This window comes from Leopardus geoffroyi, chromosome B4 (genome assembly GCF_018350155.1).
Source record: "Leopardus geoffroyi isolate Oge1 chromosome B4, O.geoffroyi_Oge1_pat1.0, whole genome shotgun sequence".
Classification (NCBI taxonomy): Eukaryota; Metazoa; Chordata; class Mammalia; order Carnivora; family Felidae; genus Leopardus; species Leopardus geoffroyi.
The window spans coordinates 12,689,995-12,705,213 of NC_059341.1; the positions used below are offsets into that span (position 1 = coordinate 12,689,995).

At 46.5% G+C, this 15,219-nt stretch overlaps 1 protein-coding gene across 12 annotated transcripts in view; it reads right to left on the minus strand.

Moving 5' to 3' along the window:
- Positions 1–15,219, minus strand: part of FRMD4A (FERM domain containing 4A) — a 612,832-nt gene that overhangs the window by 134,952 nt on the left and 462,661 nt on the right. For all 12 annotated transcript variants that reach the window (XM_045464721.1, XM_045464725.1, XM_045464723.1 and 9 more), the window contains 2 exons: positions 14,207–14,301; positions 2,098–2,190 (listed from right to left, as the gene is read on the minus strand). In XM_045464721.1, coding sequence (XP_045320677.1) covers positions 2,098–2,190; positions 14,207–14,301 — 188 coding nt within the window. The remainder of the gene's footprint in view (positions 1–2,097; positions 2,191–14,206; positions 14,302–15,219) is intronic.

Genomic DNA, 15,219 nt, shown 5'->3' on the forward strand with positions numbered 1-15,219 from the left:
GTGTGCAGCTGGTTTCACAGACAGAAGTCAGCCTGGAGAGCCCAGGTATCCTCAGTGACAAACGTGTCACTTGGGCAATCTCATGGCGCCCCAAGCTCTCCTCCAAGGATCAGTTCCCCAAACCCACCGATAACTCAGCTCATGACAGACCCTTCCAAAAAAGAGCTATATGCAACCAGCCCAGGATTCTCTCTTCCTGGTTAATGTTGGGGAAAAGCGGCGGAAAGGAGGAGAGATCCTGATATATGGCCAGGGTACTCACCCACCTTCGATTACAGGTGAATGAAACGCTTAAATTCAACTGAGCTTTGCCTGATGCTGCCTCCCCTTCGGGTGGCACTGTTACTGTTACTCGTCCCTTTATCTGAGAAAATGTGGGCCACCATCAAATAGACTGTGACATCAAGAGCACGCCCATCAGTAATGGAAACGGCCAAGATTCGCTGTGATATGTTTGCAGCTATTAAACAAATGAAAAGGGCATTAAACCCAAGTTTATTTTAGTTTATTTTATTTTTTTTTAATTTTTTTTTTCAACGTTTATTTATTTTTGGGACAGAGAGAGACAGAGCATGAACGGGGGAGGGGCAGAGAGAGAGGGAGACACAGAATCGGAAGCAGGCTCCAGGCTCTGAGCCATCAGCCCAGAGCCCGACGCGGGGCTCGAACTCCCGGACCGCGAGATCGTGACCTGGCTGAAGTCGGACGCTTAACCGACTGCGCCACCCAGGCGCCCCTAAACCCAAGTTTAAATGTGCTCCCCCCGCTGAGGTAGAGATACATATTCCCGCCTGTTAAACGGGCCCTTTAACTCTTATTTAGGCTCTCCGATGCCTTCTGCAGTATCGGGAGAGCTATGTCTGAAAGGGCATCCCTGACCATGCTCTTGAGGAAGAACTGACCCGTGAACCGTTTGTGTCCTGCTCTTGAACTTCTGTGAACGTATTTTATAGGAACGGGGTAGATGTACTGGGCAGGAGTGTTAAGTATTCACTGGAAGATGGAGACATTCGAGATTAAATGCGTCTCACATTTAAGTGATTATACGCAGTGAAGGTTCTGCACAGAAACTGCCTGGTGGCTCCAAGGACTGGGTGCTCTTGCTGGATTTGGACGCTCAGATCCCGGCTCTGCCCTTGGACCTGTGATAACGCCCCCTCTCTGACTTGCCAAAACCTTCTGCAAATGAAGGTGAGAAGTCCAGCTGACCTCCTAAGACATTTGCAAATGTTGGGGTGCCCAGAAGGCTTGGTCAGTTAAGCGTCCTACTTCAGCGCAGGTCATGATCTCACTGTTCGTGGGTTCAAGTCCTGCATCAGGTGAGCTCAAGCCCCACCTCGGGGGAGCATGAGCCCTGCTTCCCTCTCTCTCTCTCTCTCTTTCTCTCTCTCTCTGCTCTCTCTGCCCCTCGTGGGATTCTCTTTCCCTCTCTCTCTTCGGCCTTGCTCACCTGTGCCTTCTCTGTCTCTCTCAAAAAAAGACGTTTGCAAATGTTAACCATGAGAAGCAAATTATATTCTCTGCAGTCCCCAAATAAAACTTACAATAGATTAGCGAACAGAAAATGCCCATTGTTTCTGGTAATTTATCAGGCCATATCTTCCCTTCCCGGGGAAGGCACTGAGCGGCTGCATTTCAACTATTCCTACTTGGGATAAACTAGGCAAGTTTCAAGAGGCCAGGTGCCACATGTGATAAAAGGAAAGAAGAGACAGACATTTGTGATGTCGCTCCAATGACTACTGCCAAAAACAATAATAATCTAAGGGTGTGTGGTTATAGGAGGCTCAGTTTCGTGTAAGATATATGCCCCCTCCCCCACAAAAAAAAGCAAAAAAAAAAAAAAAAAGGCTCTTATCTTCATTCCACACAAGCATCCCAGCACAAGAGCACAAACACGTGTGTTCGTGCACAGACACTGACATGCCTTGGACACTCATGCCCTGTGGTCACATCTCCTGGGAATGCAGCTATACCGGGACCTCTGTCGTTGGCAATGGACCAGGACTTGATTCCCCTTTCTTGTAACCATGTTGCCCTCCCAGACTTTTCTGGACAAAGGAAAAAAGAAGCAAAAGGTTGGGGATGAACACCTACCTGACACAGAAGTACAAAACCACTGGTCCCGACTTTTTGGGGAAGTCGTGTTCCAATACTCTTCGATCTAGTTGAAGCCAGTTTAAGTGTCCCCTGAGGAGGAGAGAGACAAATTGGTTAGGACTTTGGAGTCTGCAGAAGCTTCTTGTGACACAGGTGTGTGTGCCTTAGAACGACCGGATCACAGATCAATGCAGACCTTCACCTCCCTCCCAAGTTCTCAATATTTGGAGAACCTTCAGGAATTATCTGGGAAGTACTGAGTCAGCAGCAGATACTGTGTGACATGAAGGAAGGGAACGGCAATCAGAAAGTCGGGGATCGCGACCGGCTATCCATTTCCTTGCTGGTGCTGAAATGAAGATGTAATCATTCTCTCTCTCTCTCTCTCTGTCTCTCTCTCTTTCGTTCTGAATTCCCTTATGTAACAACACCACACTCCTCAGTGCTTTCTTTCCCGAAGGACTCAAAACCCACGTTAGAAAACGTGAGCAAACTTCACAATATCTTGCTAGAAGTAGAACGGGGTGAGAATTGAATCACAGGCCATTTCTTTAAAAATGAGGGGCGCCTGGGTGGCTCAGTGAGTTAAGCCTCTGACTCTCGGTTTCGATGCAGGTCATGATCTAGTGGTTTCACGTTCAAGCCCCACGTCGGGCTCTGTGCTGACAGCACAGAGTCTGCTTGGGATTCTCTTTCCCTCTCTCTCTGCCTCTCCCCTGCTCACGCTGTCTCTGTCTCTCCAAAAATTATTAAATAAGCTTTAAAAAGAAATGAAACTTACACCCACCATATGACATTCTGATCCTAGGTATTTACCTGAGAGAAAGGAAAGCTATACCCACGCCAAGACCTTCACAGACAGATGCACAGACACTTTATGTGCAACAGCTCAAAACTGGGAATAACCCAAATGGAAACCAACAGGGGAATGAGCATCACATAGTTACAGAACGGAATACTCTGCCCCAATAAAGACAGTGAGCTGTTGACATACAGCAGCATGGATGAATCTCAAAATAATGACGCTGGGTGGAAGACGCCACATAAAAGGATTTTATGTCTTTATAAAACTCCAGGAGGTGCAAACCGATCTCCAGTGACAGACGGTGCATCGCTGGTTGCCCGGGAGGTGGGAGGGAGGGCTCTTAGGGGGGCAAGAGGAAACTTTTGGGAATGACGGACACGTTCACTATCTTGATGTGATGGTTTCATGGGTGCAGCCACATGTCAAAACTTATCAAACTGTACTCTTTAACGTGTGTTTACTGCATGTCAATTATACCTCGTTAAAGCCATTTTAAACAGCGAACCACAGAGACATCTGATGACACACAAATGGAGTCGCTTGTGTGCTTCTTCCTTCTCTCTCTCTCTCCCTTTCGTCTTCCTGTTTGTAACTATTAATTAATCACCTTCTCTGAAAAAGGGACTGCAGATGCAGCAGTGAACCAAATAGACACGATCCCTTTTCCCCTCACGATTATATTCTCGTAGGGAGACAGACAACCGCTATTCCAATTAATTGCAGAATTACTAATCGGGATGGTATTAGGACCCAACACCTACGGTACAAGGATCATGAGTAATGAGAACATGTAAGGACCTGATGGAGTCTGGGATCTTAGAAGCACTGCCTGGCGTTTCAGTGAGATTTGAAAAACAGTAAGCCTCAACTTAGCGAAGAGAAGGGGAATCATGTTCCAAGCAGTGCGGCCAGCACGTGCAAAGGCCCTGAGGTGGGAACAAATCTGACGTGTTGGGGTCCTGTGAGGAGAAAGGGATGAGGGAAGGGCCTGGGAGGCCCCGCTGAGGACAGTGGGCTTTGCAGAGTGAGGCAACGCCACAGAGCACATATGAGCAGAGGGGTCCACCTTTTCCTCCCCTCTCATGACCCAATCTCAGTGTACCAGCCTGGAGGACAGCGCCCTATAATCACAGTTACTCAGGAAGCTCGTGTTGAATAGACCCAACTGATGCACAAAACCTCCTCAAGGTGCCTGATGCTGTGGAACACGTTTATGATACACGCGCATGTGTGAAAGGCTGGACTCACTCCGTGGATAAAGTGAGACAAACGTTGCCTGACTCAGGGCATTAAAATGTTCGCTCTTCCAAGCTTCTGCTTGCTTCCAACAAATGCAAGGCGGGCAACACGCCAGAGGTTTCCACCTCCATTCAGGCTGCACCTTTTGCACAAAATCCCTCTCTCAATGAAGCCCATGGCCGTGGCTCGAGAGAGGGCATTTGAATCTGCTTCTGAAGAGCGTCCACCTGGGGAACTCTGGCTCTTTTCCCTCCTAAGGATCTCCACCTAGAAAAACATTTTCTTTTTCTCCCATTACCTTTACCTTTCGGTTTTGGTTACTCTTCTCTGAGTAAGGACAGAAAATAATGGGGGGAAAGTTTCTGAAACCAAATGACTATATCGACTTCTTCCAGAAAGGTGGAATAAATTCCCATCCGACTAGAACATGGGATCTGGAAACAGAAGGCCTGGGTGCCAAGGTCATACCTGAGATGCAGATAATGCCCCACGGGGTCATGTTGTTTCAAACCTCTGTGCCTTAGCTCATATTGCTTCCTCTGTAGAATGTCCTTCCCTTCCTTCCTCACCAAGTGAAGGCTGACCCACCCTTCAAGACCCAGCCTTCCTGTGTCCTCCCCCTGAAAACCTTCCTTGACCCACCTTCCCACACCACACACCAGCCTGAGCTGAGCTCCCCTCTGGAGGACCCATCCCGGGCATACAAGCTGCTGTATTTTCCACACCCCACGGAACTTTCTCTGAGTATGCTATCTCCCAATAGGCCTTTTACATCTGAAAAACAGAGACCTACCTCATAAGGTAGAAATATGTATGTAGAAGGTGTTAACACAAATATTACCCCTAATAATTGGTTCATAAGTTACAGCCACTCTCTTCCTGCCTCTGAAAGTGTCTAAAATCTCCCAGAATCTTCTCTTTAGGCTCAGTCTCCTGCAAACATGCTATATGCATGTTCTATATTATGACTCTCATTATGCTGTTTCTCCTCATTGGAATAGTCTCTCCATCCTCATTATCCAAACACTAGCCACTGTTCAAGGCTGAGTTCTGGTCTTTCAGAGAAGTTTCCCTTCGTTGCTTCAATCTGGGGTTTCTTTCAAACTTCTCCAGGGTTCTGTTCATGTCATCTACAAAGCATTCAGCGCACTCTTAAGCAATTATGTAAAATATATAAACCTTACCTCTAAGGGGTAAGTTTTCAACCCTTAAAAAAAAAAGTCATCCCCACCACCTAGCACAGTGCCTGACAAGTATTAGGTGCTCAAAGGCAGGTGCTCCTCGATGGGATGACTGCCACCAAAATGGGTTTGTGCCTGCAACTCAGTTTACAAAGGTGACCTAGAGGCAACGCAGAGGTGAACGCCGCTGAAAACCAAGCTGAATGTTATCCAGAGCTCCCCTGGCAATGAGAGGCACACCAGGCCACGCAGGCCCACGGCAGGGCGGGGGGCGGGGGGGGAGGCCCCCGTGTTGGTTATGAGGCAGACAAGGAATAAGGAGAACTCAGAGCCTTACTGGGGTTTCCATGGGAAAGGCAAGACAGGGCAGGCGGAATGGCTTCGGGTTGGCTGGTTTCAATGATCCTGGCAGGCTCTGAGGCATCGGGGCTGTCCCCAGCCGTCTGGTCCCGGGCCCTGAACTAATTAAGGGCAGGGGCAGTCTTGGCTCAGCGTGCGAGAGTTCTATAAAGAAGCTGGTTCACAGGGCTAGGCTCTGGGTCACAGGGGAGGTGCCAACAGCTTTGGCTGTTTGGCTCTGGAACGTCTGGATGCCAAACTAGCAGAGAATCTGAGAAAAATGAGAAGAGCGATCCACCCGCCGCCCAGGCAGAGTTAAATTTTAATCTCTTGCTTGACAACAATCTGTGATCGAGGGTCTGGCAGGAGCCATCTTTTTAAACAAGACCAATCCACAGCCCAGCCCAATGGCCCAACGTTACTGATCACACGGGCTGCCGGGGATTCGACTTGGGTCTCAGGGGGAACGAAGGATTCACCCGGTGAAGAGCCCCCAAGTGGGGACGCCGTCCATGAGGAGACACAGACGCGGGTGTTACTTGGATACGACTCTTGAGGCTGCTACCTGCCCTTCATCTGTGTGAAGAGAAGACAACTGAGGAAGAGATTCCCTCTCTAATTTCATTCCTCCCATTACATTTTTTTAAGTTTATTTATTTTGAAGAGAGCAAGTGCACAAGGAGGGGGGTAGGGGGGAGAGGGAGAGAGAGAGAATCCCAAGCGGGCTCTGTGCTGAGAGCATGGGGTCCCCGAGAGGGGGCTCGAACTCACAAACCATGAGATCATGACCTGAGCCCAAACCAAGAGTCAAGACACTTAACTGACTGAGTGACTGAGCCACCCAGGCGGCCTCACATTAAATATTTTTTTAAAGAATGGCGGTTTATTTAATTGGAAATTCCTTTCTTTGCAGCCATATATTGATTTCACAGTTACCAAGCAATTAAATAGCTAGAAAGTAAGAAAACGGTCAGGAAGCAGAGAGAACCAGAAGGCCAGAATCCACCCAAATTGAATAGCCAGCCTCTGAGGAGAAATGAACTCCTTTTCTCCATTTCTTCTACTTGAACTCCTCAACCCACAACTGAGGGATGTGTGGTCTGACGCACACCCATGCGGAGTTCTGATAACCACGGACAGGTGGAGGTCCCCGCACAGGAGCCCTGGGACCCTAGGTGGAAGAAAGCCGGCCCACTCCATTCTAAGGGCCTGCAAAAATCTCCTCACTGCAAGCTGCTTACAAAGGCAAGACTAAAGGCACAGGTGACTCACCCAAGGTCCCTTATGGTAACTGCCTGATATCTGGGCAGAAGCTAACAGACGGATTAAAACGTAAACTGGAAACTCCAGGCCGCCATTTTGGGTTTGTGAACATAGTTTCTGCTCAAATATGGTTCAAAGTCACATCTGCTACAGCCACCAGTACCAAGGACTCCTCACCGTGCAGGACGTTTCACTGCCTAGGTGACACCCCACCGTCTCGGCACCAAGTCCCTTCCTCAAATATTTCTTTTCTCTTGAAGTCAGGGTGACATGGGGAACAAATAGGTCAAAGGACCATTTTCTCTATTCAGTTTAATTAAGAGATGTCTGATAGCTTGGTTTTCATTATTCCCATTGATTTTTCATTTGAGAATGCGCATCAGAGCATTTATCAATAGCAAAGCAAAAAAAATAAAAAAAAAAAATGCCCAGCAGACACTCAGAGTATTTATGTTACTGCTTGGCTGATAACTATCTTTAAAGCTGAGCAAGACAACACTCATTTGGTTTATGGTGGCAGAAGGTCAAACCGTTGGGTCAGTAATAAATATGCAACGGCTTCCGGGCAACGGAAATTGGGTGCATTCATTTAACACACTACTCTTAGCTTCTACATATAATACAAATGGATTTTTGGTAGGAGGGTTGACACCTTCAATAGAGATGGCCCTAAGGAGGGCTTTGTTTATAGAGTGCTACTGGAGGGTGGAGGTGTGTGCAAAGTCCCTCTGAGCTGATGGCTTTTTGGACCCCCAGGAAGAACAATATGCTGTGCCTTTGGGAGGTCTTTATTGTAGACAGGTCATTTCCCATGGGATGAGCTTCCAAAGAAGGCCAACGGCAAGAGCATGAAATTCTTACAGACCTCACTGGATGGGGGGGAGTGGGCAGAGCTCTCTTCAAACGGAAGAATGTTGAGCTAGTTCGTATCCTTTGTCGGAAATATGTGTTCTCATCGAGGACAGCTCAGGGCGAATGGTTTAGCTAGAAACTCTCAAGCAGTGGCCTTCAAGTGTGTGAGTGAGTGTGTGTGTGTGTGTGAGAGAGAGAGAGAGAGAGACAGAGAGACAGAAATTAAGATGCGCATCAAGAAAAACATGAGTAAATAATGAGCTGTTCAGTCCCTGACTTTATGGCTTTGATTTTTTTTTTTTTTTTTTTTATTTACGGAGGAAGTGTTTGCTATACTATGTTGTCTTAAGTCTCTTCCAAATTTTCTTTTATAGCACCTCCTACATTATATGTGACGATTTACCTCCTAAACTAAAAATACAAGCCCTACAAGAGGTCAAGGCTAGTCATTTCTGTATTTCCAGTGCTTAACAGTGGATGCTAAACAAACACTGGTTCAAGAACGACTACGTCAGCGTCACATATGCCCCATCGATCAATATGGTTGTCGGTGGGAGACTGTCATCCACGTATAGACTATTGCTCCTGCCCTAAACAGTCTCCACAGTTGAATTTACTGTTCGCCTACCTCCAGGATCTGAGCTCCACCATAGGGCTCACACTGGGAATGAAAAGGTCAGGAGGAAGCATGGATCCCTAAGTCCTCCTCAGATCGCCCCATTCTTTTTTATTTAACTCAGCTGCACACAGGAAGAGTTCTAAAGCCCTTCTCTGGCCACTAAATAGAAGGTAGTGTGTTTTGCCATATGTCTGATGTCTACACGGGCTATCGCCAAGGTAGCGATGAGCGCTGAATGCAGGTTCCCAGGAGGAGCAGTTACGACCCAAGCACAGAAGTCCTGGCACTGATTTTTCTCCCCAGTCTCCTGGGACAGAGCATTTAATGAATGGGAATTTGCAAACCTATTTGTAAAATTACTTTCCCAGAGCTGTATCTTCCTGCAATTGAAAAGCTGCTTTCCTGCTTTATTTTTATGATTATTTTATTTAGAAAGAGAGAGACAGAGACAGAGAACAAGTTGGGGAGGGGCAGAGAGAGAGAGAGAGAGAGAGAGAGAGAGGGAGACACAGAATCCGAAGCAGGCTCCAGGCTCTGGGCTATCAGCACAGACCCTGACGTGGGGCTCGAACTCGTGAACCGTGAGATCATGACCCGAGCTGAAGTTGGACGCCTAACCGACTGAGCCACCCAGGCGTCCCCTCTATTTTAAAATTGTAGATAAGCTTGAGAGCGAATGCTCATCAGCTAGACCCTTCTCAGATGCCTCCGCCAATGCCAGTAACAACAGTTAAGAACTCAAGGACACCGCAGAGCACAGGAGTGTCCCCACTGTCCCAGCACTGAGACCACCGATGCATTTCCAGTCGGACGCTTTAGACCTAAATTATTTGGGCAATCAGACTATGCAAATAGTACCAATCAATGATGTGATCAATTGAAACATAGCATGTTGTTAAAAAAAAAAAAATCCTTAATTGGTTCTTATGCTAGGATTCTGGCTTCATGGTGTCTGTGAACCCTCTAAAATTTAAGCATAAATTATTATGTGTATAAACTTTGGTGGAGGCAATGGAATGTAACTTGTTAACAAATTTCAAAGGGGGTCTGTGATTAAATAAGAGGCTGAGAACTAGTCATTTTCTTAATTGGTATGTGAAAATACATTCTAGCCGTACCTGGCTTTTAAAATGTGCAATGATGACTAAAAACATGTTTCCTTCCCCCTCAGCTTTCTAAATACTACCTCAAGGTTTTCAGGACGCGAACACTCATTTACTGCAGCTGACACACCATTCTTAATATTTATCAGAGGAGATTCAAATTAAAATTTAAATATACTCTGAAAATCACTCCTTCAGCTTGGGGTATGCTTGACCATTTCTGTGAAAGAGGCTCAAAGTTGTTTTTTAAAATATAGTATCATTGTTTTTGTAAGTATGCGCTGTCCTCACTGTGGGGCTTGAACTCACGAAACCAAGATCATGAGTCACAGGCTCTAACTACCGAGCCAGCCAGGCATCCCTAGGATAAAAGTTATTTGGAGCTTTTGATGATGGGATCCTCTGTCACCAATTTACAATGTAAAAGTTAACCAAAAACATTAAACACTTGGGTGGTAAGGATGTTGGCATATGTCCAAAATCACAGAATTGCACGCGTGAAATATATACAGTTCTTTGTATACCAATTATACCTCAACAAGACTATTTTTCTATAAAAAGGAACTCAAACAGAGGAAACAAAATGCTGATGGAAAACAGATCAGATAACTAAAAACACGGCTTTACTGATTTAAATTATGTAACCCAGAACCACGGGCTCTGAAAGCAAAAACAAAACACCAAACAAAACTTGGGTGTTAAAACAGCAAGGAAATAAGTCAAAAATAAAATGTATAAAGAACATTCTTGAAATGATGGTGCCAATGACTGATAAATGAACATTTCAGTTATACCATACGTGCTCATGGAAACACTACATCTGAATGAGTTTATTCTTAAACGTTAGGTTTCCTGAGTCTCCCCGGGACGGAGAGAGCCTGTAATTGTGTAGGTCCCTGGCGTGTGTCATGACATAATTGGTCATATGTGGCCCCAGATATTCAAAGTGTGAGTGAACTCGGCTTCTCTTCTTGGATAATAGGAGGAAGCAGAGAAAATTCACACCAACTTTCCTGTCTTTCTAGAACAGGGGTTTTCAAGCTTGGCAACTTTAAATAATCAATGGCAGAGCTTTGAAAGATCTTGATGCTCAGGCCACAGCCGGACCAATTAAATCAGAATATGGGGTGGGGGGCCAGGCACCGGGATTTTATAAAATGTCCTGTTAGGCGCCAGTGTGCAGTTAAAGCTGAGAACTTAGACTCTAGCAAAACATAATTATTTTAAGACCAAATTGAGGCTGGGCTCTTAGGTTGTTTCAGAATCTTTTAAAGGCTGCCAAAATGTCATTGTTTGGATCACCAGCATTCAGGCCATTTACAGATGACCATGGATAACTCTCTGTAATAGTCATTAAAAAATAAAAGGTGTGTTGGGGGTGGGGGAGGCGTGCCTGGGTGGCTCAGTTGGTTAAGCATCTGACTCTTGATCTCAGGTCTTGAACTCGGGGTCGTGAGTTCAAGCCCCACATTAGGCTCCATCGTAGGTGTGGAGCCTACTTAAAACAAACAAACAAACAAACAAACAAACAAACAAACAAACAGTAAAATAAAATAAAAGGGGACTAAAGGCGACTGGGTCCTGGAACAGAAAGAAAAAAGGGCATTGGTGCAAACTGGTAAAATTTAAATGAAGTCTATAGTTTAGTACCAATAACAATAGTATACTAACACCAATGGTAATCTCTTCGTTTTGAGAAATGTTAACACAGTTGGTAAGCTATTAACATTTGGGGAAGCTGGGTGAAGGGTATACGGGAACTCTGTGCTCACTTTGCCAACTCTTGTGAGCCTAATTCTTTCAAAATAAAAAAGTTAGAGTTGGATTAGAAGAGGACAAGGCGAAGCTAGTACTAACACTGCACAAGTGCGGATTAGCTGACAATATTAAATATCTGTTGGCACAAAGTCGTGCCCTGTGGACTTAGGCACCTCATTAAAGGATACAACTTATGGTGTGAGAAAAGCTTAGAGAAACTTCCAATCTCCTGTCTTCATTTTGCTTTTATGTAGCTCTTCTCCAGCCCCATCCAGATCCTACAAAATGTCATCAGCAGCAGTTAATGTTAAAGGGCTCAGGGGCAACATATGACCTACAAGTCGTATATTCTACCGTAAGGAATCATGATAGGGCCCGTGGTACCTTGCACTGGGTACAGAACTGTATGGCCCATAAGCACTTCCCAAATGTTAGTCTTGCCGGGTTTGCATTAGGAAATATGCAAACCCACGGAGTATACCATGGGCTGTAATAAAAGATAAAACTTCAATTTCATTTTGTTATAAGAGACACGGTGTGCACCTGCATAAATCTTTCTCACGCACACACACACACTCCACATCAGAGTACACACCCACAATTCAGACACACGCTTTATTATAAAGAGCCTGTGTTAGTCTGGAAGCGCCCAGAGTGAGGCATATGACCTCATATGACCACCAACGAGGCCGGGTCTCAGCCACAGGCACTACGTTCTGGTGGTAGCTGACCTCTTTCCTACCAGGAAAAAGGACAAAAGTTCCGATAATGAATGAGGACATCAGCCGCCATCTGTTGGCCCCAGGTGTTGCCAGGCCACAGCTGACTATGCCCTGAGTCAGGGCTATTCTTTTGTTTCTGTCTCCTTGTCCCGGTCCCTCGGGGGCCCCTGTTCTTGATTTTCATGGGGCCCCTGGCACTGGCCGACTCCCAGTGAGTCAGGCCCACCTGGCAGCTACGGTCCTCGCCCACCGAGCTCCTGCCAGCTGCCTCCCACTCCTACACTCGCTGGATGGGCCCTCCTACCTGGCCTCGGGTGAAGGGGATGGTGACAGCTACGCTCTGCCTTGCCCATGCCAGAGGATGGCTCACATCCTCCCCAGGACTGCCTCCGATCCCATCACTCAAGGGGAGCAGGACACTTTCTGCCAGCCTGGCCTCACACTTACACACGCAGGGGCACACTCACGCTTTCCTGGCCAGCCCAGAGAACCAGGAACGCGAAGTCCCACAACAGACGGGCCGTTTGATGGGCCAAGTGCACTGCTCTGTTGGCTCCCACTGTCCTGTCGGCACCGCGCGGCTTCGTGCTGTCCTCTCTCTCGGGAGGAGGGTGACTTTCTACCTTCCTTCCAGCCCATGCTGTTCAGGCAGTGATGTGCAACATTCAACAGGAGTATTTCCTCCTCGTTGGCCTGGCACGCCATGCTCATACTATGATTCTTGTTTATTCAAAAGGGAAGTCTAATTGGGACTCATGGAGAGTTCACGGATGTTTTAACAAGAGTAAACATACTTGGGCGATGTGAACAATGGGATATGATTAATTGGAACTTCCGGTTTCCTTCTAATTAGTGAAATGCATGAAAAGCAATTTAGAGGGTTTCACAGTGATTCTCAGGAAAAGGGGCAGAAAACATCTGCATTTGTGATAGTGGACGCTCTCGGTGTGTATTTGTTTTAAAGGATTTGTTTTCTTACCGGGCTGGCTCCTTCCCACCAGAGCCCTCCAGCTCCCAGCCGGGCTTACTGGTCCTACTTCCAGGCCCAGTGATCATTCTAGACCAGGACTAACACTCCGGCTTTCCTTCCTGCTCAGTTCCCTACGGGCTCCAGGAGACAGGCTGACCTGGCTCCGCCCGGCTTTCCTGAGGACCGTGTAGCTCTGCTCCCCACGCCTGCAACCTGCTCACACCTCTGCCTGAAATGCTGCCAGTGTGGAAGGCAAACGTTCCAGTTCAGTCCAAGATGGTCCCAGTTTATGTGCCCTTTGACTCACGCTGTCCGATTCAGGTAATAAATCAGATGGCCAGCTCCTGAGGCTAAATGTCCCCATGTGCAGACACAGCTGATGACCTATGCTCATCCCAACGTGGACGCCTCCTGTCCCGGCTTCTGAACTTGTCTGGCCTTGATGGCACCATCTTGATTGGTGGGGCCTTCCCTGTACTGTCTTGTCCAGTGACTCACCTAACCCTTATCTGCCAGGATTCTAGGAAATCATCTCTGTAATTCCAAATATTCGGAGGAGAGAGAGAGAGAGAGAGAGAGAGAGAGAGAGAGTGTGTGTGTGTGTGTGTGTGTACACAAAGGGGAAGAAGATCATGAACCATTTCCTTTTTTGCATCTTCTCTAGGAATCTGTGCCGGTACTCTCTTTTGCAAAGAGTACATTAAGAAGGAAATTGAAATGTTAGTAAAGATATTTCCTACTTGTGTTGCAAAATGCCACTTTACAGAGCCAAATTGAAAACCACTGAAAACAAATGTACTTCTCACCAGAGGGATGATACGAATTTTCGATTTTTATATTCGACTTCAGCCGAGACAGTGAAACTGCACAGATACTTTTCATTTGAATTTATCATCAAATTCATTTCCTGTTATTGTTACTCTAACACTGGAGAGAAAATATTGAATTTCCAGAAGTTTTCATTTAACTTTAATAGGAAACAAACCCATTTGAATCCCCTTTAGAAAAAATACACAATTCAGTTCTGAACACGAACCTGCTTGACTGTGAGAACTAGTTTACCTAATAATTTTATATTAGCATCACCCTAATTATATCCTTTGGCCATTCCAGGCATGATCACAAGGTCTTTGAAATTTGGATGATGAACTTGGACTGACCCCATACCGCGGGACCCAAGTGGCCTGCGAGCAGATTCCGCTGTTGACAGCTGGGACTTTCCCTGTAGGATCCGAGGGCTCGGGGTAGCACTTACGTCTCATCTGTGAAGGCTATTCCGAAGTATTCCTTTTCCTTCAGGTTGAAGTGCGATGCCACGAGGTCCAGGAGCTCCTTGGCCAAAAGCTTGGGCTGGAGGGAGAATGAGATGGAAAAGGGACGAGTGAGTAGAGGTGACTCATCCTCAGACACACAATCTCAGGTTGATGTAATTTTTTAAATGGAATGTCTCAAAGCTCAAGGACATCAATGCAAGTGATTTTTTTAATGATTTATTTATTTTTGAGAGAGAGAGAGAGAGACAGAGCATGGGAAGGGGCAGAGGGAGAGGGAGACTGAACCTGAAGCAGGCTCCAGGCTCCAAGCTGTCAGCACAGAGCTGGATGCAGGGCTCAAACTCACAGACGGTGAGATCATGACCTGAGCCGAAGTTGGATGCTCAACCGACTGAGCCACCCAGGCGCCTCTATGCTCCACGATTTTATTTATTTTTTATTAAAAAATTTTTTTTAATGTTTATTCATTTTTGAGAGACAGAGAGAGACACAGCATGAGCGGGGAAGGGGCAGAGAGAGGGAGACCAAGAATCCGAAGCAGGCTCCAGGCTCTGAGCTGTCTGCACAGAGCCCAACGTGGGGCTCGAACTCATGGACTGCGAGATCATGACCCGAGCCGAAGTCGGATGCTCAACCGACTGAGCCACCCAGGCGCCCCTATGCTCCACAATTTTAAATCCAAACAATAAAAGTACCCTCCCTCCAGGAATGTAAAAATTAAGGTCAAAGAACCTGGGGAGTAGAATTGAAGAAAAATTACAAACTCACCCTCCAGCTGCCTTTCCAAAGGAGAAGTCTTTAGATGAGAGTGTTTTTATCATAAACTCTTTCTTTTTTTTTTTTTAATTTTTTTTTTTTAATTTATTTTTGGGACAGAGAGAGACAGAGCATGAACGGGGGAGGGGCAGAGAGAGAGGGAGACACAGAATCGGAAACAGGCTCCAGGCTCTGAGCCATCAGCCCAGAGCCTGACGCGGGGCTCGAACTCACGGAC